Here is a 23,894-nt window from a genome sequence, read left to right as displayed (position 1 = left end):
ATTTTATTTTATTTATTTATTTTATTTTTATTTATTTATTTATTTATTTCCACCAGTGCTTTTTGCATTGGATACAGTGGTTTTATCTATCTCCACATATCTTTATAGGCTGAGTGCTTTGTGATTGATGTAAGCTTTGCCTTTAGTTTTTCATGTCAATTCTAGTGATTGACAGCTACTGTAGGTGCCTGCTGTACAGAGTAAACATCACAGGAGTGGAGCCTGCAGTAGACATAGATCTTGTTCTCCACTCTAAGAATCAATAGCTTGGTTTGAAGAAATTATTCTGTCTTTTTCTTCTCTGAAGTAGCAGATGCGAGCTGGATATCGCCCCAGCGATACTCTGAAAATATAAATTCATTAAATGTTGCGGGAGATAACGTATCATGGTGGTTACTGGATATGTGCTATTAGCTGTGTATAGGGGTGGCTGGCAGTAAAGCGTACTTCCACCATTAACTCTATTTCCTTTTAGGTGTACAATTCTGATTAACATCTAGACAAGCCCCAACAATATGGTTCTCTTTTTTTCTTCTCAGTATATTCATGGTGAGGGTGTTTCACACAGCCATTAACATATTGCGCATGCGCAATATAAGAATGAGCGACGCATGCGCAACATTTTAATAGGAAATGCTTTGGCATGTCAACTACACTCAAGGAGATAGCTACATTGTTCTTTCTGCAACAGTCTTGCCACTTTTTCCAAAAGTGGGTGCAGCAAAGCACAGATTTACTGTTTTATATCTGAAGTCCACGCCAGATCATGGCTTGCATAGATCTCATGACAGTGTACCTGAATTATTAAGAGCAGGGGTCCTCAAACTTTTTAAACAGTGGGCCGGAGGCAGAGCAGGTCGCACAGACATCGGGAGCGGTGCCCTCCAATAGGTAAAGTGAAGTGCGCTCCATGGCCTGGCCCGAGCTCCCCAGGAGCTTCATTATAAATGCACGCCTGCCGGCGTTGTCGGTGGGGCCAGACAGAAGTGCTTGGCGGGTCGCAGTTTAAGGACCCCTGATTAAGAGACTCTTAATACCTCGGATACATACACACCAATCGGGACTTACAAAACGCTAGTCTTAATAAACTCCCCCATTGTCTTGCTAAACAGTACACAGTGAGCTCTTTGGCTCCCCCTAGTGGGAGCAACAGGCAGAAAGAATTCACTCATTCACATGAAAGTCTCTTCAGAAGATTTATCAAAAAAAGCAAAGAAATATAAAAATTTCATCTGCCCTGACTACCGGTATTAAATCCATTTACAATGAAAAAAAAAATATTTTATTAATGTTTTAATCTCTTATTTTAATATCTAAATGTCCTGTCTGCAGTAACTTACGTCTCATGCAAGCCATTGGTCTGGAGAGCACTTGAGGTCACCTTCTTAATATTCCGTATACATCACTCCCTGCCATGTATATCATAACATCGAGGTACTATTGCCAGCAGGTTATTGCAGGCAATTTTCCTGCCTGAGGATACAACAGATACGATTCCCTGTCACGCCGTTTCACACTGACACAAAGTATTTGTTTCTTCCTTGTTATCAAATTAATAGACCTAAATGTTGTAATTTTTTTTTCTGCATATGAACGCTTCAACTATATCTGCTAGTTGTGCTCAGCCACCTATAGAGATAGTAGTGACAAACCGCTGTGACCGGCTAGCAATACTGTCGCCATTATTTCACACTCCTAAATTGGGACTAGGGAGACAGAGCTCCTTCCATCAGCCGTTGCAGAATGCAGGGTCCTTTGAAGACTTGGCTCCTTCCAGTATGTAAAGCCAAAGGGTATGTTAGTCGCTCCCTGAAGGAGTCAAGATGTAGCTATGGAGCGCTCTCTTCCACCTTGAACATGTTATACGAAGCAAAATTGATTTCTGTTCTGTATGCTGCACATGGTTTCCGGGTTATAAGGTAGCACATAATACTTGAAGTACTGTGGATATAAGCCTCAGATGTTTTCTGGAAGAACAGCAGATGTGGGTTTATGGAGAACGCTCTGAGTATTAAGGTGAAAGTTGCGCATTGAGAGCACTCAAAAGACAATTTTGCTGGATACTGGCTTTTTTTTCATCAATTCTTCAGTATTATTATCCAGTAAAGTTCTGTGCTAAATATTTAGTGATTTTTTTTTATTTCTTTAACATATTGCTATAGAAACAGAAAAGTGGTATTAAAGGGGTTGTTTGAGTTAAAAAAAATTTAAAATTCATGTACATTATTCAGAAACTTCATCTACTTGTCAGAGTAGAGACCGAATATAAAGAGGGAATGGATGAGACATAGTCTGAGCTAGTATTGTAACATAAGACCGATGCACATAATGTGGAAGAGACTGCAGTACTCATGAGCTTGTGAAAACAGCTGATCAGTAGGGGTTCCAGGATATACCATCAATACGTGAGTCTTGGAAAAACCCTTACATTCCCCAACTCTTCACATCCTTTAACAGGCTCCACTTCATTGATTCCGGAACAGATGGATTTTTTTCCTAACAAATTATTTGTTAATTTCAGCACCCAATATGCCAATTAAGATGGGGGTCCTCAATGATCTGTTCCAGCCAGTGACCGCCCACCTGACAGTAGAGAGCTTAGTATGCATAGTGGGTGATGAAACTTACAGCACCAATTGCCTGGGAACAGTGGGGGGCTAGAGAAAAAATTCCAACAGGACTGGAATCAGTTGAGTCAGTTATGTAGGTATAAGGCCTGATGGGGCGCCAAATGTTCCTTTGCCCCATAAAATATACCAATATCCTAAATAGTACAACGCAGGAAGGGGCCCCATTACAGATTTTGCATTGAGGCCCAGGAGCCTCAAGTTGCACCTTTGAGTGGTGCGACACCTATTGAATGATGCAAAGAGTCAGAGTTGGCGGAGGTGATGAAAAGTCCTCTTTAAAATCTCATCCACTCTGTTGCAACTGTACTCTTCCTCCTCTAAATCAGATTGTCGAATTTGCAGCATTGCTATGTGTGAGGGTATTGTGTGTGTGAAATTTGACATCTCCTGGCGGACATCTCTGTCTATGTCAAGGGTGAAATTTGAAATTGTAATCCAAAAATTTTAATTCAAAAAGTGCAGGCTAAAAAAATAAATCTGTAACACAAAGAATAAAGTATCAAAAAGAACAAGAACACTTGAAGGAAAAAAAAAAAGCCACAAGATTTTGTTTTCCAGCGCGTAAGAGGTACATCTTGTATAAAGTTATTCTTTCTTGAAGTTCTTAATTTCTCTTTACAGGCTTGAGATAAGCATTTCACATCCAGCATGATTCATTGCCTCTGGCAGGAGCAGGATTTCTGGTAGTGTGGGTGTTTTAGCAAATAAATTGCTAGGAACAATACACATCTTTCATTTCTACAGTTATCATGCAGAATGCACATAATAGAGGTGTGGGAAGGATAACTTTTTTTTTTACTCAGCTGGGATATAACTTGCAACAAACAAAAGTTTACGGTTAGAGAAACGTATGAAGTTGGGGTAAATGGATTTTACAAATAAGAGTGCGCTTCTTGTAAGGAACGTGACTGCTCTTCTGTTATATAAAGGCAAAGCTTTATAGTGTGGGCAAATAGCTTCAGGTTTGGATAAAAAATGGCCGGCGTTATGATGGAGCAGTCGGAGCATTAGTCACGGTGCACTATAGAAAATCTAGCGCAGGGCTCTGCGGCTTCTGAAAGTAATGTCCTTTTATGTGGACATTAAAAATGGAAGGAGTGGGATAGAGAGTGCTCGCAGTGAAATGGATCTACATTATTACAATGGAGGCCGGGTGTACTTTTACGGATCAGTTTCTTTGCAAGTTCAGGTCTACTGGTGGTACAGGAAGTTTTCCTAAGCTAAATGGAAGAATGTTGCGTATCAACAGGGTTTGCCAACTATGTATGATGGCGGTTCAACCACTGGTACGTCCACCAGTCTTGAGAAGGGAGTGTCCAAGTGATTGTTTGAAGCCTCTGGGCCCAATGATACTCCAACAGAATTAAGTTTAGTATGGACTATTTCCTAGGGGTTGCTGGATGGGGGACCCCCCAAATCATTGTATATGTAGTGACCTCAGTCTGTCACTCAGTATGTGTGAGGTACAGCTTAAGCCACTAGTGTGCTCCCAAGACTAAATTGCTCACTGTAGTCTTTGGAGAATAGTAGTGGCCGAGAAACAAGGACTGATTCTTCCAGCTTGGCCACTGCCGCTAGATAGCAGGGGTGGCTGAAACCTTGGCAAAGAGCTTTGGATGTATATTCAGCAGTAGGTGACAAACAGAACGGGACAGATAAAGCAATGGATTGTGTAAAACACTCAAGTGAGATTAAGCTACAAATTGAATAATGACCCTGGAGATGGTATTACCCCTTTAAATGCAGGTGAGGGAGACTATTCTATATCCTTCAAACATATCAGCACCCAAATGGCATTTGAGCAGCGCTGGAACTTTCTTTCCGCAGCTGACAGATATGTCCATCGCAGCTGTTCTGACCTGGCTGCCTTTAGACAACCAAACCCATGCTAAATGTGAATTAGTTCATGAGTGTCCGCTATCTCACAAAATAAACAGGGCGTACGCCTGACCTTGGTGCTGATTCCTACGAGAGATGTTCTCCAATTTAGACTTGTAAAGATGAGCACTGAACAGTACAAGCCAAGCATTTCCACCATATGTCTTCTTTCTGAGCGCGTCCTAACATACGGGGTCACCTCTGTATTTGGTTTTACTTTGCTGCTATTAACTTATATGTTAGCACATTTATCTTATTTGTGTTGTACGAGCATATTTCCTTGGAGTGGATTACTGCTAAGATGTAAACAGGACAGAAAATTACAGGATATCATTGCCTTGATCTAAAGACTTTCTCTTTGTTTTTGAAGACACTATTGTGGCCTAGTTTTAATCCTAGATCTTGCCATTAGATTTCAGGAAAACTGGACATTGATAAATAGGGTGCTACCTGCCAAAAGGTAGTGCTAGAGCAAGCTTAATTTTTCCATTTGCATATTCTTTTCCAATAAAAGGTTTATGGGAGAATTTTCTAGACTTGCTCTGAGCAGAGAGGGGAGGGCTGTGACATCATCTATTGTTGTTAGTGGATGCAATGATGTATATTATGTCTCGTTACTTATAGAGGTGTGAATAGAATATGCTGAACATACAATTTTGATGTGAAGAGTTAGTGCTTTTTTTGGTGACGCATTCCCTTTAAGTAATGCCCTTGTTATTGTAGGGGACTATAGTATGGGCTTGTTCACAGTTCTGGGTTATCGCGGTGCTATGAGGGCGTGTTGAAGATGTGGTCCACTGTCTTTGGGGAAAAAATAGGGCTTGCATTTTTTTGTGCCAAGTGGTCTGCGTCCAGATATAACATAATCATGCTAGAGGCACGCTTTGGCATGTAATATTAAAAAAAAACTGTATTTGCGTAAGGAGTAAAATATTGGCCACATATGTCTCCACAAGGAGGGGAAAGTCTTCACATTTTTCACACAAAGTCCCTCTCTGTGACTTTCTCTACTGATATACAACCAAACAAATGGCTGGACCCTTCCCAGTCTGACCGGTATCATGCTGACTTTTTTGGGTGTTGGCAGCCCGAGCCAAGCCAGCACATTATAAATAGAGAATTATTAGCAAATATTTCTTTACAAAAACACAGATCTGACTGATTTAGCATTGCTTTTCCCTCTGTTCTTCTGCAGATACCCATTCCCAACAGTGTTCAGCAGCTGCAGCAAGAAGGACTTGGACAGCAGCCTGGAAAAGGGAGTGGGCATGTGTCTATATAACATGCCTGAAGTAACAGAATCATTTGGAGAACAGAAGTGTGGAAATGGATATGTGGAAGAAGGAGAACAGTGTGATTGCGGAGAACCAGAAGTAAGACCTAGTGTATTTGTTGCTCAGATATCGCACATGTAACTTGCTATATATTGCACTGAATTAACATTGGGCAAAAAATACAGTATGGTGGTGGCTCCATCCCACCTGAAGGCTAATCCAGTCTCTAGTAGCTGAAACACATCAGAAAAGTGGCATGGCCCTTTCCACTGGAGTAGTGTTATAACAGAAGACTCCTGTGGTCAATGCATGTTACAAGGCTCACACCACCCATCTGCCATTTATAATACCGGTGTCAAAAAACACCCTTTGGCCCATGTTCTTGGGTATGACTGCTAACTTGTCATGCTTCCCAAAATTTATGCTGGATAAACAGTGACTTTTAAGTTTGGCTACCTGTTGAGAACACCTGGAATTTTTGTAAACCATGTCCCTTTTTGAGCCAGGGCATACCTAAATTTGGAAATTTAGGAAATTTGGGACAGTCCTGGAAAATTTGCAACAATTGGCAGCTGTGCCTCAGCATCCCTACACTTACTCCAGTATATTAAAGTGTTTATGGAGACTGCTGAGCCAGTAACTAACCTTTGCCACAGGTTTACCATTAAACTAGGGTTTCGCGGCAGTCACGGGCAAGGTGCATTAAATTGGTTCCTGTTAAACAACCTTGAACTTGCAGCCTACCATAATAGACTCCTTGTGATGGCCACAAATGTCACCCACTACCTTTGTTTCTTGTAGGAAAACATTTAGGTCAGGTTGCTGTATCTACTATTGAGGCAGCCCATGTGACTCCTGGAAAGAGGAGTCCAAAGCTTGGTTGATCACTCTTGTGATGGTGAGAACCTGCACAGGGATGTGGTCTCCACAAGTAACCCCAATGAGAGTCATAAAAACAGGACAATATTTTATGCACGATCTGGCTCTATATCCGAAACCCCATACATACACCTCCTGATCTCTGCATTGATGTTTTCTATGATGTAATTTTTTTAATGCATTCAAAAAGTAATTTATTTTTGCAAAATCCAACATGTTTTAGTAAACCAACGCCATCCCTTAATCTTGAGGCTGCTGCCTTGGGAGTCTTCTGAGGCTCGTCTTGCTCCATTGAACAGTATTATTTACAGGCTCTATTGGAATACCACTTAAAATATCAATTTCAATTTTCATTCAGTAGGGTTAGTAACATGAGAATATGGCTGTGAAGTAGAAAATGATGAACACGCTTAATTACCGACAAGGGTCTCCGCGTCAAGTTGTTATTATACGGCCAGTGAGTTTGGACCGTTGCATTCTACGGGTTACCAAGGCCAAATTGGGAGCAATTTGACAAGTGCAGGTAATTCTGTAGTCAACTGGAACTAGTACACAACCTGCTTAGAGTAGATCGCCTAAGGCCCTTATAGAAGGGTCAATATTCAGCACTCATTGCCGATAATAGCCCTGACTAATGGTGCTGCCGATCAGCTGAATAGCGCAATAGGCAGGATAAAAGATGCAGATTATGGGCAGTACATTACTCTGAGAACTGAGACAGTGGTGGTGATCATCCATGCAGCCAAATAGGGGAGAAATATGGCAGTAGAGCTCATGACTCCCCCACTCAGTTAGCAATGGCCTGTAATACAGCTGATGCAAATGAATGCCGATCAATGTTTGTCCTTGATCGGCACTTCGGGGGCAACCTCTGGCTGCGCAATGCAGCCTTTAGTCTACCATTACTATATTTTTTTTTACCTTTTGATCCTATATTCTGTTGGCTTGGAGGTTTTCCACCACCCATTATGTTTTGTTGAATATAGTAGCGCTGAATGGAAGGTATACAAATGGCAAGAAGGAGTAGCCGTGCTACCATTTCTATGTTGTGGTCCCCAGGATTGTTTGCAGTATCACTGGTACAGTTGTAGTAGTGTCAGGAATCGAGCCAAGGGTCATCACATAGAGAACAATTGGTAAGTGAAAAGTTAAAAGAAGAAACAAGAGCATAGTCAGGAACAGAACAAAGGTAAAGGCCAGGAGTAAAGGGTGATAATCCAAGTAGCAAGACAAAGGCTAGATCCAGAAACAAAGACTAGGTCTAAATTAGCGAAAACCAAGAACAATAACATAGGAAGAAGGAGCTAGAACGGGGTATAAACCTCAATCAACAGGCGACACATATTGGGAATATTCTTACCCGGCCAAATCTGAAGACATCTTCAGTTGCTGGTTGTCTTAGGTACTTGATGCCACTTTGCAGCCAGAGCAAACGAGGTGCAACCCCAAACAGCGGGACTCCAGAGCAGCAGTGTAGGTGATGCAGCACTGATGTTTAGAGGGGGTATTCGAGATGTTTATGTAACTTACTTTCTCTTAGGATTTAGCACAGTAGACCTTGGGGTTCCAGACTGGTTCCACCTAGTGGTCTTGTGATCAGAACCAGCACCATGTCCGTGCATTGCTTCGCCTCCTCTCCCATTTTCACTAGTCATTACCTGTGCAATGTGAGACGCTATACTATAGTCTGCCAGCCCTATAGAATAGGTAACTACCTGAAAAACAGAGAAGAGATGGAGCAAACCAGGAGTCATGTGCTTGTTCCATACCTGTGACCAGAACTTCCAGGTCCACCATGAATAAATGACCTGGAAGGAGTAAGTTAAATGAACCTCCCCGGACATTCCTTGTAAGTCAGTACCTGTATGGGATACCTACCTGCTATTTATTTTACCTTCTTTTTACTATAGCTCACAGCATTGCTGCAATGTACATAGGGTGGCTGAGATGTCCCCTGTCTCATCATTGGCTCTGGCTGTTGCTCTTCTCCTTATCTGCAGCTGTGCCCCTTCAGATTGGCAAGTCCACCATAAGCTTTCCAGGAAGTCATTGGATAATATTACAAGGGCAGAATCATTATAAAGTACAGATTAATGTATTATTCACCAGGTAGCCCCCGCACAATGGCTGAAGGGAATGAATCATTGTAAGGGAGAGCCTTGAGAGATGCTTTAAGGATAAATTCCTTATTATTTTGATATAATGCCAGTTTTGTGCAGACTGCCGGCATGGGAGCAGCGCCTCACTCCGAGGTGTAGTCTCCTCTTAGATAAGCTTATTTACTGCAAACTATTGTAAAAATGATGAGTCTAATAAAGAATAATAAGTGTCTAATCGCCAGCAGATGTTACTAGTCTAATGGCTGAAATCCTGGCGCTGAGAAGAACACAAAATTGAGAATTTGTTCTTATGCTCAATTATTTTACAATAATTATCTATAAAATACAGAATGCTAAACTTTCTCCTTTTCTGCACTGTAAGAACTACTCCCCAGTGCCTTTATCCTTAAAGGTCTTATCCAAGACTAGGATACTGAACTTCATTTCCTCTTAGGAAGTGACATCACATTTGTTACAGGGCAGCCCCTTTCATTTCAATGGAATTTAGCTGTAGAAGAGTCATGAGACCAATGGCTTGGCAGTGCAAACATTTCTATACCCCATAGTGCATCAGAGATATGGATCTTTTAAGCCATAATCCATTTGGTATATTGGATAGACTGGGGTGTGAACACATCAGAATTTAACCTTCAGGACTTTGGAGCTGAATTTTTTTCACCTCTCATTCACTTCAATGGGATTTATCAGGCAGAATCCACCTGAACATCAAGCATGGTGCTTATTTTTTTCCACTAGCTGAAAATTTTTTTGGACATGCCCTAGACCCGTGATGGCGAACCAATGGCATGCGTGCTAGAGGTGTCACTCAGGGCCCTCTCTGTAGGCACCCATCTGTGGAACAGATTATACTGTGTGGGACCTGTTTGCAACAGATTACACTGTGCTGGGCCCTCTGTGGAGCAAATTATACCGTGTATCGGCCACTGTGGAGCAGATTGTATTGTGTGGGGTCCCTTCACTATTTTTATCACACAGTATCTGTTTTATAGCAGACAAGTGATATTATTACAGACTCTCTGTAATTGTCCACAATTGTGGATCCGCACAGTATTAAAGTTGAATTGCTGTGTTGGCACTTTGTGATAAGTTATTGGATTTGGAGTTGCAGTTTGGGCGCTCGGTCTCTAAAAGGTTCGCCATCACTGCCCTAAGACATGCCCTAGTCTTCAACCTTAACCTTTGTGAGGAAGTATGGACTTTGCTTTAGGAGAATCCCCAGCTTCCCTAGAATAGGAATGAATTGGGGCAGTATCACTGGTGCGGTAATGGTGTATTCAGGAACGCGGACAGATGAGAAAAGAACATAGCCAGGCATGGAGTAAAGCAGAGTAAAGAAGGACAATGGTAATAGAAATAAGGTATTCTCTCTTGATATTATTAAGTCAATTTGTTTGAAGAAAGAAAGAAGAAAAAACCTTGACAACAGTTACAACAATGGCAAGCTTACCAGTAATCCAGCTACATTTTCCCTACAGCCTCCCTTATTTGACTATATATTGACCTACTGCTAGTATTAATTAAAGGGATAATGATCAATTTACTGGGAAGAGAACATATGTGATAGACTGTATGATAAATCTCAATGGGGGGAGATTTATGATATGTGGAATACCAGAGATCAAAGCATCATAAGAATGACCTGAGAGGCTTCCATGTGCCCCATACCCATAGCAATTGCCTACCCCAGCTTCATGGTCGGTTTGCAATTGATACTAACATGGGCATACCAAAAAGTGGTAGGTTTGTCAAGTATATCAACTATATCGCACTGGGGCCTTCCAATGGTGATGAGTCTTAGGGCTCACCCTCCATCTATACAGGATCTGTAGGATGTCCATATAGGACATATCATCAACAACCTCTAATAATGAATACAGTTACTCTATGTAATCCATATCATTATGTAATCAATCCATTAGAAACGGCCCCTACATAAGTTAGTCGTCTTCCCAATCTTTGTGGCCCATTATTACGTTTCAGAGATTGGGCCCAACTGGAGGACTCTCCAATCCCACTGTATATTACGTCTTCACATAGTACAAAACAAAAAATATCATAAATTGAGAAATCAAAAAAAACCTGTGTCATTCAAAATCCAAAATTGTCCTGGCCCTACAGGGGTTAAGCAGTCTGTATTGAAGATTCACTGGCACATTCCCCCAGGTCTTCGTACTATAACTAGAATATATATTAAGGATAAATATTTTCTTCTTGGAGCGATTCTGTTCTCGCTCGCCGAGCGTCAATTCACTTGACAGTTAATCTGTAGTTAAGTGACCTGCATGTCTGGAATGTAAATGCTTCTGTGCATTGCCTCCAATCTATAGCCCATGTCCATTACATTCTATGGCTCCTGCCGATGTCTACCACACCTGCCGTGCTCATGACTTACGAGCAATCATTTTTCTCTGCGTGCGAACGCTCTAAATGTATTTCATTTTAGCCGCACACGCACTAACTGCTCATCATTTACATGCAGCGGATCATCGCTCTCCTCTAAAATGCATCAGTGTTTCCTGAAATTACTCATATCGCCAATTGGATGAATTATTTTTGATTGCAAAAAAAAAAAAAAATCTTCCGGTTTTCCGTAGAGCGTTAAATGCAAACGGGGAAAAAAAATAACAATAAAGGCTTTTTATTCTTTTTTTTTTTTGTACCAACATTGTGTCTGAAGTGGGGTGATTTAACATGACAAAGCAGGATATCTTTATGTTACATCGTCGCCGAACAGTGTGAGGCCCGGCGTTGCGAACCACGCTACAGAGAAATACATCTCCTCCGCCTGTGCCAGCTCTGTCTGCTCTGCCACTTTTACTGATTACATCTCGCAGATTGTTGTTGGTTTTTTTCTTTCCTTCTCTGTATTCTTAGGTTTTACAAAGTAAACAATGTGCTGCCAAACTGTGCACAAAATGAATCAAAAACAGCGGCAGATAATGTAGAAAGGGAACAATGTACAGGAAAGTTTGGCAGATGCAGACAATGGTCATATATTTTTTTTAGTCGGCGTCACTGTCAGAATCTTTTCTTTTTTTTGGTATTTTTTAAATAGAAGTGGAAGAAATGTACTTTATTCTCCGAGAAGTTGTCAAGGTCTCGGTAGGGAGGCTGCGGTAATCTATCAAAGGTGTCATTTACCTGATTGATTAGATAATACGACTGTGCCAAGGTGTCCTACATACAAGTGACTGTGGTTAATATTATTTTACAGAATAAATTTAATCGCGGTTGTGTTCTCTATTCTCATCTATGGGTCTATTGATCGGGGAAACAATAACAATTCTGCATATTTTGGAGGGCTTGTTTCAGATCCTTTCTCCTCTTAGCATCTAGTTTGCTGACATCAAATTGTGATGCCCCCCGAGATATAGTGTAGTCGTGTAAGAAAGAACCACCATTACCAAATTTTACAGTGCACCTCACAAACGCTTCCGTCACCCAGAGCTTCATCAAGGTTGACACATGTTCCCAAAGACGACCATCGCACCCGTAGCCTCGGACTAGGTCTGCTTTCCGGGATAATACACAGCAGATTCTCGGATACCAGTCAACGTCACACAACTCCCAAAATGGTGCAAGGCTCTCCTATATATAGCAATCCTTTGTCCCACCATAAAACAACTGTCATCACTTGACGTGCCTTAAACAACTCTATCCACAATACAACCAGTGGAGTAACTACCGCCATAGCAGCGGAGGCAGCTTCCACAGGGCCCGGGACATTAGGAGCCCCGGTGACAGCTGCTACCTCTGCTATCATTATACTCGGGGGGTCTTTTCAGACCCCCGAGTATAATGATTGGCGGACCGGGAGAGGTAAGAAACATAAAAACACTGTTACTTACCTCTCCACGATCCTGCCAGGCATCCTTCCTGATGTTTCTGAAGTCACATGAACCCGGCCTGCGTCCTGGGTCATGTGACATCCGACGTCATTGAACATGGACAGCAGCGGAGAAGACAGCGTAGGAGCCGGGGGACAGGTAAGTAACAGTAGTTTTTTATGTTTTTATTCCCCCGGGTCTCCGATTATTATACTCTGCACCTCCTATTATTTGGTGTAGTCTGCCAATGGGGCGGTGCCTTTCAGTTTTACAATGCCTGCTGTGGTCATTGGAAATCTGTAGAGTGAGATCAAAAAATACAAAAAGTGGAGAACATCAATAGTTGTGATGCCCACATTAGCCAATCGTCTCCAATGGGCAATTTCCTAAATTTAATGGTGGCATGTAGCCAAGCCCAATCTTGGGTTATGGTATTTGGGGGTCTGTATGGTGTTTCCAAACAGGACATCCAATAGGCCCCTGAAATCCCGCTTCTAGCCACCCGTCCAGAGTGTCGGAGTAATGTATATTACATGGTACATGCCTTTTGCTGTCTTCTATTCCTTTAAGCAGTTTCGGTCAGCGACTCTCCGCTGAAAATACTGTTATCTGAGGACACTTTATTAGTTCTGTCAGAAGCGGTGACTTTTATAGCCAGTGTTATGCTATTATTATGCCGGTGGCAGACTTCCTGGACTACAAGAAATGGTTTCCTAATCTCAGCTATTAAATATTAATACAGCCTCAAATATTTTCTTTTTCTTTCGCAAAATTAAAATTTTTTTTTTCCAAATTCTCACAAGTTACATTATGTGTGTAATCCAGGCGTAGTGTAGAAAACCACCTAAACGGCTTATTACTTATTAATACAGGTTTATAGTTTTTACCCTCTTGTTCCAGGAGGATTTTTAATTTTTATGATTTTTTAAATTAAAAAAAGATGAATATTCTAAATATTTTTGAAAGTTTTTGGTCATCTTCTAATGGTTTTATTTATTTTTTTATCTTCTAGAACAGGAGTAGCTAGGCTGTCAGATAGTTCTTGTTGTTTATACGCCTATTGATGAACCACTAAGAAACTTGGTCTACCCCACTGCCCCCTGGAAATTTCCATATTGTTAGCCACAATGTTCTACAGAGTAGATCACTGAGCGACTCCCTGTGCCACTCGTAGGAGTGATTGATGCTTGCCACAGATACCCCCACACATCCTGCAATCAAAGCTTGCACCATACACAGATGCCGCATAACAGAGGGTGTCAACAGAGATCACTATATCACCCCAGCCCTGCAGATAGATAGGTTATAGGGTCACCAGAACCAGCATATCACCCCAGCCCTGCAGATAGATAGATTACTGTCACCAGAACCAGCATATCACCCCAGCCTTGCAGATAGATAGGTTAGTGTCCCCAGTACCAGCATATCACCCCAGCCCTGCAGATAGATAGGTTACTGTCACCAGAACCAGTATATCACCCCAGTCCTGCAGATAGATAGGTTAGTGTCACCAGAACCAGCATATCACCCCAGTCCTGCAGATAGATAGGTTAGTGTCACCAGAACCAGCATATCACCCCAGCTCTGCAGATAGATAGGTTAGTGTCACCAGAACCAGCATATCACCCCAGCCCTGCAGATAGATAGGTTACTGTCACCAGATCCCAGCATATCACCCCAGCCTTGCAGATAGATAGGTTAGTGTCCCCAGTACCAGCATATCACCCCAGCCCTGCAGATAGATAGGTTACTGTCACCAGAACCAGTATATCACCCCAGTCCTGCAGATAGATAGGTTAGTGTCACCAGAACCAGCATATCACCCCAGTCCTGCAGATAGATAGGTTAGTGTCACCAGAACCAGCATATCACCCCAGCTCTGCAGATAGATAGGTTAGTGTCACCAGAACCAGCATATCACCCCAGCCCTGCAGATAGATAGGTTACTGTCACCAGAACCAGTATATCACCCCAGTCCTGCAGATAGATAGGTTAGTGTCACCAGAACCAGCATATCACCCCAGTCCTGCAGATAGATAGGTTAGTGTCACCAGAACCAGCATATCACCCCAGCTCTGCAGATAGATAGGTTAGTGTCACCAGAACCAGCATATCACCCCAGTCCTGCAGATAGATAGGTTAGTGTCACCAGAACCAGCATATCACCCCAGCCCTGCAGATAGATAGGTTAGTGTCACCAGAACCAGCATATCACCTCAGCCCTGCAGATAGATAGGTTACTGTCACCAGAACCAGCATATCACCCCAGCCCTGCAGATAGATAGGTTAGTGTCACCAGAACCAGCATATCACCCCAGTCCTGCAGATAGATAGGTTAGTGTCACCAGAACCAGCATATCACCTCAGCCCTGCAGATAGATAGGTTACTGTCACCAGAAACAGCATATCACCCCAGCCCTGCAGATAGATAGGTTACTGTCACCAGAACCAGCATATCACCCCAGCCCTGCAGATAGATAGGTTATAGGGTCACCAGAACCAGCATATATATCTGTGGTGCTGGGTTGATACACTGGTTCTGGTGACATTCCCATTCTTAAAGATCCCTTTAATGACTCCCACCCATCAGCTAGGCATATGTTGGCACCACAGTCCTGATTTTCACCAGTCAGTACAGCACTAATGTATCACTGCTTAGTTATAAGGGGATACAACTCCTCATATTAGGGTTAGAGATGTAATCCCGGGTTATATCAATATTTACGACACATTGTTAATTTCACAACTAACTTTGGTGCTTGCCAAAGTCTTTTCCAATGTGATTCATGATGTGTCCGGACTGATAAAACTTGGATCGGAGCCTTTCATATTACATAGTGAACGGCGTCTTTTTTGGCAGGGTGATCTGTATAAGTTATCGAGCATGAGGTCAGACATTTTGTACAAGCTGTACCGCCCCTTTATGGACAATCGGGTAAAACATTTTCTGCTTGTCCTGGATGACCTTCCATGTAATGTAACACTGACCATGTAAAACTCAGCCTCATAGTGCCTGAGAGTATATAGAGCTATATTATAGATGTGGACAGTGGTCAGTCATTTTGGGGGTTGTAGTGCTCTATGTATAAAGTAAAAAAAAAATATATATATATATATATATATATATATATATATACAGTATATATGTATATATTATAATGTATATATTGTGCAGTATTTATATAACCCTACTACAGTCCTATGAAAAAGTTTGGGCACCCCTATTAATCTTAATCATTTTTAGTTCTAAATATTTTGGTGTTTATAACAGCCATTTCAGTTTGATATATCTAATAACTGATGGACACAGTAATATTTCAGGATTGAAATGAGGTTTATTGTACTAACAGAAAATGTGCAATATGCATTAAACCAAAATTTGACCGGTGCTAAAGTATGGGCACCTCAACAGAAAAGTGACATTAATATTTAGTAGATCCTCCTTTTGCAAAGATAACAGCCTCTAGTCGCTTCCTGTAGCTTTTAATCAGTTCCTGGATCCTGGATAAAGGTATTTTGGACAAACAATTCAAGTTCAGTTAAGTTAGATGGTCGCCGAGCATGGACAGCCCGCTTCAAATCATCCCACAGATGTTCAATGATATTCAGGTCTGGGGACTGGGATGGCCATTCCAGAACATTGTAATTGTTCCTCTGCATGAATGCCTGAGGATTTGGAGCGGTGTTTTGGATCATTGTCTTGCTGAAATATCCATCCCCGGCGTAACTTCAACTTTGTCACTGATTCTTGAACATTATTCTCAAGAATCTGCTGATACTGAGTGGAATCCATGCGACTCTCAACTTTAACAAGATTCCCGATGCCGGCATTGGCCACACAGCCCCAAAGCATGATGGAACCTCCACCAAATTTTACAGTGGATAGCAAGTGTTTTTCTTGGAATGCTGTTTCTTTTTGGACGCCATGCATAACGCCTTTTTTTATAACCAAACAACTCAATTTTTGTTTCCAAAATGAAGCTACCTTGTCCAAATGTGCTTTTTCATACCTGAGGCAACTCTATTTGTGGCGTACGTGCAGAAACGGCTTCTTTCTCATCACTCTCCCATACAGCTTCTATTTGTGCAAAGTGCGCTGTATAGTTGACCGATGCACAGTGACACCATCTGCAGCAAGATGATGCTGCAGCTCTTTGGAGGTGGTCTGTGGATTGTCCTTGACTGTTCTCACCATTCTTCTTCTCTGCCTTTCTGATATTTTTCTTGGCCTGCCACTTCTGGGCTTAACAAGAACTGTCCCTGTGGTCTTCCATTTCCTTACTATGTTCCTCACAGTGGAAACTGACAGGTTAAATCTCTGAGACAACTTTTTGTATCCTTCCCCTGAACAACTATGTTGAACAATCTTTGTTTTCAGATCATTTGAGAGTTGTTTTGAGTAGCCCATGATGCCACTCTTCAGAGGAGATTCAAATAGGAGATCAACTTGCAATTGGCCACCTTAAATACCTTTTCTTATGATTGGATACATCTGGCTATGAAGTTCAAAGCTCACTGAGGTTACAAAACCAATTTTGTGCTTCAGTAAGTCAGTAAAAAGTAGTTAGGGGAATTCAAATCAATAAAATGATAAGGGTGCCCATACTTTTGCACCGGTCAAATTTTGGTTTAATGCATATTGCGCATTTTCTGTTAGTACAATAAACCTCATTTCAATCCTGAAATATTACTGTGTTCTTCAGTTATTAGATATATCAAACTGAAATGGCTGTTGCAAACACCAAAATATTTAGAACAAAAAATGATTAAGATTAATAGGGGTGCCCAAACTTTTTCATAGGACTGTATATTATAATATTTATGTATATACTGACTTTGATTCACAAGTCTTTCAGCGCCAAATGCCATCGTCTTGCAGTCTGCAGAATCCTTACTGACTGTCTCCAACTTGGCCCTGAATTTCATCATTTTACTTTGAAGTGTCTTGAGAAACCTTAATGTGAATGTAGAAATGCCCGCTCTGTGCCCAAACGGGATTTAAAGGATACATGACTCATTGTCAGACTCTAAGGACACATTGAGTGCCATTCTATTCTAAGACTTTTCTCTGAATTTTCTTGCAGGAATGTATAAATCCTTGCTGCAATGCCAGCACGTGCCTGCTCCATCCAGAAGCCGTGTGCGCTCATGGACTCTGCTGTGAAGACTGCCAGGTGATTTGGGTTTTTATCATTTCAAAGGAAACCTGTAATATTTGTGTCCAATGAAAATGTGTGGAAAGGACGATCCTTAGTATAGGTAATTTAAAATCTATGGGGACCACCACCGATCAGCTGTTCACTGCACAGTGTACAGAGCCAGTACTATGCATCTCTGTACACTCAGCAGTGATGGGGCCATAGTATTACAGCTCAACTTCTATTCCTAGAATTGGAATCTGAGTTGCAAATGGAGCAGAGGGGTCACTATGCGGTGTAGCGACCGGTCTACTTTTGTCTCCATACACTGTAATATGAGCAGCTGATTGGTGAGGTCATACACTGATCTCAAATAAAATTAAGGGTCTTGGATAACCCTCTTAATGCATGTGATTGACGTTGAGGGCGATACCCTGCCCGGGACTGGTGCTAATAAAGAGTAAGTCCATCCATGGCATGACTATTTTTGCATATGCTATTGCTTTGACCCTTGGGTTCCATGACCTGTTCCTGAACTGCTCTCCCAGTCAGGACCCTGGACTCCATTCTAGACTATGTCCCTGCGCTATGACCACATTCCTGTACTGCAGCCCTCTTTCACTCTTGGCTCTGCGCTCCAGTCTTTTCTGTGTCCATGTTCCAATCCTATATCCACACTCCCCATTCCTGTCTTGTGTCCATGATTCTGTTCCATGCTCCACATCTGTTCTTGATCTTGTCTTGTCATCGCTGCTGCATCTCACTGACAACTGGCGACAATTCTGGGGACAACAAACTGGGGATTTCCATGTAGTAATGCCTATACCTTCTTGTAGAGGTTCAGTGTATAAACCAGAAAAGACTCCGCACCCCAGTCTTGGCAGCCACAAGGATCCACCATCTTGTGAAGAGCGATATAACATGTACATGTGAATACACTTTTTTTTTTCCATTGAATTCAACACTTTCCTATACAGATGCATCAAGTCATAAACTGCACAATATATACTTTTTTTTAAAGATGGAAGAGTATAGGCTACAGTATGTAGGCTACTGAATGCCTGTATGGTAGCAGACATCAGAGGTATATACCAGTATATAGATCTGCTTTACATAAGGTACTGTACAAAAGTTTTAAGCAGATGTAGAAAAAAATCTGCAATGTAAAAATATTTTCAGGAATAGAAGGGTTAATAGTTTGTCATTTAATAACACATTATTTGGTGTGGCATTTGCCCTTTGGAGAAAGAGTCCTGGAAGTGATGATATGCCCCTCCCCCCCCCCATCTCTGTATCATCCAATCTGTCTGGGATGGCATGAAGAGACAGATGGATTGGACAAGCCTACAGCCACAGAAGATCTCCAAAATGGCAGCAGGAACAATCTCCCTGCCCTGTTCTGCCAAAACTGTCTGCAAGTACAGAGAAGAACTGATGGAAGGCAAAGTGCAAAGGTCACCCCAAATATTAATGGGATTTACATTTACAGTTCATTTTGTTAGCGGACAGAAATAAACTATTAACCCTTCTATTTCTGAAAGCATTCTGTGTAGCATTTTTTATACATCTGCCTAACACTTTTGCCCAGTGCTGGATTTTCCAATGGACAGCTTGAGCAAGCGATGCCTGCTGTGTAATGGCTGACAGATGAGGACGGGGTTAGTAACAGCTACAGAGATCCAACACATTGAGTCATTTCTTTTTCCTGATTACTTTTTGGCCATCTACTGTGTAACGTTTTTTCCCACGTCGATCTCTGGTCCACAGACTGTATTCCCTCTGTCACTGTAATGTACTGGTGAGAACGTGGGAAGAGTTACTGTAGGTTCCTGACCAACAAATCTCTTCCAAATGCAGTTGAGCTCCCATTACATTTGTTTCCCCATCCAGCTATTCCTCGTCTTCCTAGCCGGTGACTTGCTACTACTTTGTAGTCTTATGTAACATGTTCATTTTGCCCACAGAACGCTACGTCAGAACCTCGGTTGTATATGTTACGGAGTGACGATAAAATGCAACTTTCTGTTGCAGACGGTTCCATAGTCTCACTGCTCTTAGGCTGTATTCACACAGAGTAACGCCAGGCGTTTTTTGTGTGTTTTTTGCACATAGCGCCGCGTTTACGCCGCGTTAACGCCGCGTATACGCCGCGTTAACGCCGGGCAACGCCACCGCTAAATAGCGCGGCGTTAACACGGCGTATACGCGGCGTTAACGCGGCGCTACGCGGCGTAAACGCGGCGCTATGTGCAAAAAACACACAAAAAACGCCTGGCGTTACTCTGTGTGAATACAGCCTTACAGTAAAGAACCCTTGTCTATGTTCAAATCATGTGTATCCATACCTTATATGATGGATGATCTTAGGATAGGTCGTCTGTATCTGACCAATATCCAAAATCATCCCAGATCAGGAGCTCTATTGCGGGCTGCTTCTGTCACATTTGTCAGTCACATGGCCTGTTCGGATCTCCGTCCACTTCTAGAGACTAGGTCTGAGCTGTAAAACCAAGCACTGCCACTATACAATGTATGGCACTGTGCTTGATGTCAGTTAAAAACAAACATTGTAGCGATTTCTCTAGAAACTGTGTCATACTTCATTTCCCCAGTGGTGGCGCTGCAGTGAAATTAAACTCTTATTCCAAGTTTTCCCACAGATCACAGCTGATCACAGGGGGTTCCAGCAGCAGGTCACCTTGTGATCGGCGTATTTCTAGAGTCTTGTGGACACCCCCTTAAGATGTCCATATTGTAATAATATCAGCATTATTTTTGTTGGACGCCCGATCCAATGATTGATATAATTTTTGTGCTCCCTTTACATGAATTCTATCATTTATTGCATTGCTAGAGATTTATTGTTTAGATTATTGGCGGTTCGTGCTTTTTATGGATAAAACTACAAAATTTCCTTTTTTCTGCCAAAAGTAAACCAGCGTTAGCGGACTGAAATGGATGATAAGAGGAATGACTGGAGACTTGTTATATTCAGTGGGGACCGCTCTCCCGTAGGCTTCTTCTTTATTGGTGCAAGTGCCTTAAATGAGAACAGACTCTCCCTTGTCCACAGTCATTTTCTAATAATCTCTGATTTTCTAGTGGTGCTCAAGACTTTTATCCAGTTACGGCTTGTTTGTTTTGGAAGAAAAATTAATCGTAAAGTTTTCATTTTATGGCCTGCGAGAGCCAAGCACATGCCTGTCCTAAAATTTTTCTTTTTGTCTCTTATAACCCTGACACTAGGGAAAGTTCTACAATTCACTGCCAAAGAAGATGAGATGTTACAGAACATGTTCATCCTCCCAGTGTTTAATCTCAGTTGTACGTTATATATGTGTAACTGTGGGGCCCCATAGCAAAACTTCACATAGGGTCCTACTCCGCCATGACTAGCTCCAGCAGCAAGTTCAGAATATTGCAAGGTTAATGACGGGTTTATCTGTACACCCAAAAAAACAGAGATAACGCAGTGATGTCACAGTATAGGTATAATACACACAGTGATGTCACAGTACAGGATAATACACACAGTGATGTCACAGTACAGGATAATACACACAGTGATGTCACAGTACAGGATAATACACACAGTGATGTCACAGTATAGGGATAATACACACAGTGATGTCACAGTACAGGATAATACACACAGTGATGTCACAGTATAGGGATAATACACACAGTGATGTCACAGTACAGGGATAATACACACAGTGATGTCACAGTACAGAGATAATACACACAGTGATGTCACAGTACAGAGATAATACACACAGTGATGTCACAGTACAGGGATAATACACACAGTGATGTCACAGTATAGGGATAATACACACAGTGATGTCACAGTATAGGGATAATACACACAGTGATGTCACAGTACAGGATAATACACACAGTGATGTCACAGTACAGGGATAATACACACAGTGATGTCACAGTACAGAGATAATACACACAGTGATGTCACAGTACAGGATAATACACAGTGATGTCACAGTACAGAGATAATACACACAGTGATGTCACAGTACAGGGATAATACACACAGTGATGTCACAGTACAGGGATAATATACACAGTGATGTCACAGTACAGGATAATACACACAGTAATGTCACAGTACAGAGATAATACACACAGTGATGTCACAGTACAGGATAATACACACAGTAATGTCACAGTACAAGGATAATACACACAGTGATGTCACAGTACAGGATAATACACACAGTAATGTCACAGTACAAGGATAATACACACAGTGATGTCACAGTACATGATAATACACACAGTGATATTGGATAATAAACCCGTTGTTGCTACATTGCACAGAGATAAGACCTATATCATATACTGTACCATACTTCTGACTCTTCTTCGTATATGATGTCACTTGTATAATGGACAGATGATGTCACAGTACAAATAGAATTGGGTTTGTCTTTGTAGTTACATAGCAATTTCTGTTGTTGCGATGGCAAGAATACCCCTGACACATGGAGTGTTAAAGAGACTGGGTACTATGGATTTGATACAAAAACATCTTTGGGTAGCTTACACTTGCATGTGACAATAGATTCACTCCGGGGAGGGGACTCTGGACTGTACCTTCCTATGGGACTGAAACTAATCCCAAGTGCATTATATTTCCAACAATTACCGTATTTTTCGGACTATAAGACGCACCTAGGTTTTAGAGGAGGAAAATAGGGAAAAAAAATTTTGAAGCAAAAACTGGTAAAATATTTAATATATGGGAGTTGTAGTTTTGCAACAGCTGCAAGGCCACATTGACAGGTGACCCTGCAGCTGTACGGGGATGCATACAGTGTTTTTTTTTCTGCGGGGCCAGAAGTACTTTTTAGTTATACCATTTTGGGGAATATCTATTGCTTAGATCACCTTTTATTGAAAAAAAAAAACGGTGGTTTATGATATATGATTTTCTACTTTTATATATATATATTCTAGGGACAGGAGGTGATTTAGAACTTTTATTTATTTCATATTTTTATTATATATTTTTAAAGCTTTTTTTTTTTTTTTTTTTACTATTTTATTTAAAAACTATTAGAGGCACGTATGACAGCACTATAGGGATTCTGTTCACCACTGTGCTCGCTTTATCGTGTATATAAGGTCTTATGTGGAATATATCTCCAGTACTAATCACCTGTATCAAATGAGTCACCTATTAAAGGGATTTCCCATGAACAAATCATTTCTATTTTCAAAAATGTATAATTTTTAGTTGTCTTCAATATGGTTATGATCATTGGAACATTTTCATTGATATGTTTAATAAACACTCTTTGTGGTAATGTACACATTGCCTAACATTTCTCTACTCACTTCCCAGCTAAAACCAGGTGGAACTCCCTGCCGAGACGCCAGTAACTTCTGTGATCTACCGGAGTTCTGCACAGGAACCAATGCCCACTGCCCGCCTAACGTCTATCTACACGATGGCCATCCTTGTTACACACTAGATGGGTACTGCTATAGTGGCATGTGTCAGACCCATGAGCAGCAATGTGTCACACTGTGGGGTCAAGGTAGGTGTACCATTAATGGCAACCATTATTAATGCCTTGTATCGAGCTATTGTGTACATGCTCTAGATGTCCTGGTGGTCTAGAGTGATGAAGTGGTCTATTGTAAATGTAGGGTGCTCCAGGGAGTCACTAGAACAGAAGTAAATCAAAATCCTTCAGATTTTTTTTTTTTTTTAAATGAAATATTTGACCCCGAGCTGTATTACAATTGCAAACCTGTTTCCACAAATGCAGATAAACCCCTTGAGAGGAAAAGCGCATCTTTTTAGAACACTTAAAGGGGTTGTCTTATAAGAAATCGTGGTTCGTATGCCTTATGTAAGTATATGGATGTTATAGAAGGGAGTCCCCTGTTCGGGACCACCCTCCACTATGGGCCAGAATGGATTGGTGGACTCAAGCCATCTATGCATTAAATGGTGGCCAAGGCCAAATATGCAGGGACATACCAGATGTCATTGTATTTACACATTTACAGCAGGAATAACAGAGGAACGCTAGGAAAAGATGTTCCAGGATTATTAGATGGGATTTATGAGAACTGTATTTACTAAAACATACGGGTCAGGAGATTAATCAGGTTCTCT

At 41.5% G+C, this 23,894-nt stretch overlaps 1 protein-coding gene across 1 annotated transcript in view; it reads left to right on the top strand.

Moving 5' to 3' along the window:
* Nucleotides 1-23,894, top strand: part of ADAM12 (ADAM metallopeptidase domain 12) — a 260,352-nt gene that overhangs the window by 196,634 nt on the left and 39,824 nt on the right. Inside the window, exons 12-14 of the mRNA XM_075288277.1 lie at nt 5,704-5,881; nt 17,693-17,782; nt 23,112-23,307. Coding sequence (XP_075144378.1) covers nt 5,704-5,881; nt 17,693-17,782; nt 23,112-23,307 — 464 coding nt within the window. The remainder of the gene's footprint in view (nt 1-5,703; nt 5,882-17,692; nt 17,783-23,111; nt 23,308-23,894) is intronic.

This window comes from Leptodactylus fuscus, chromosome 10 (genome assembly GCF_031893055.1).
Source record: "Leptodactylus fuscus isolate aLepFus1 chromosome 10, aLepFus1.hap2, whole genome shotgun sequence".
Classification (NCBI taxonomy): Eukaryota; Metazoa; Chordata; class Amphibia; order Anura; family Leptodactylidae; genus Leptodactylus; species Leptodactylus fuscus.
Note: the sequence above shows the minus strand (reverse complement) of the source record. Positions and strands in the feature narration are given on the sequence as shown.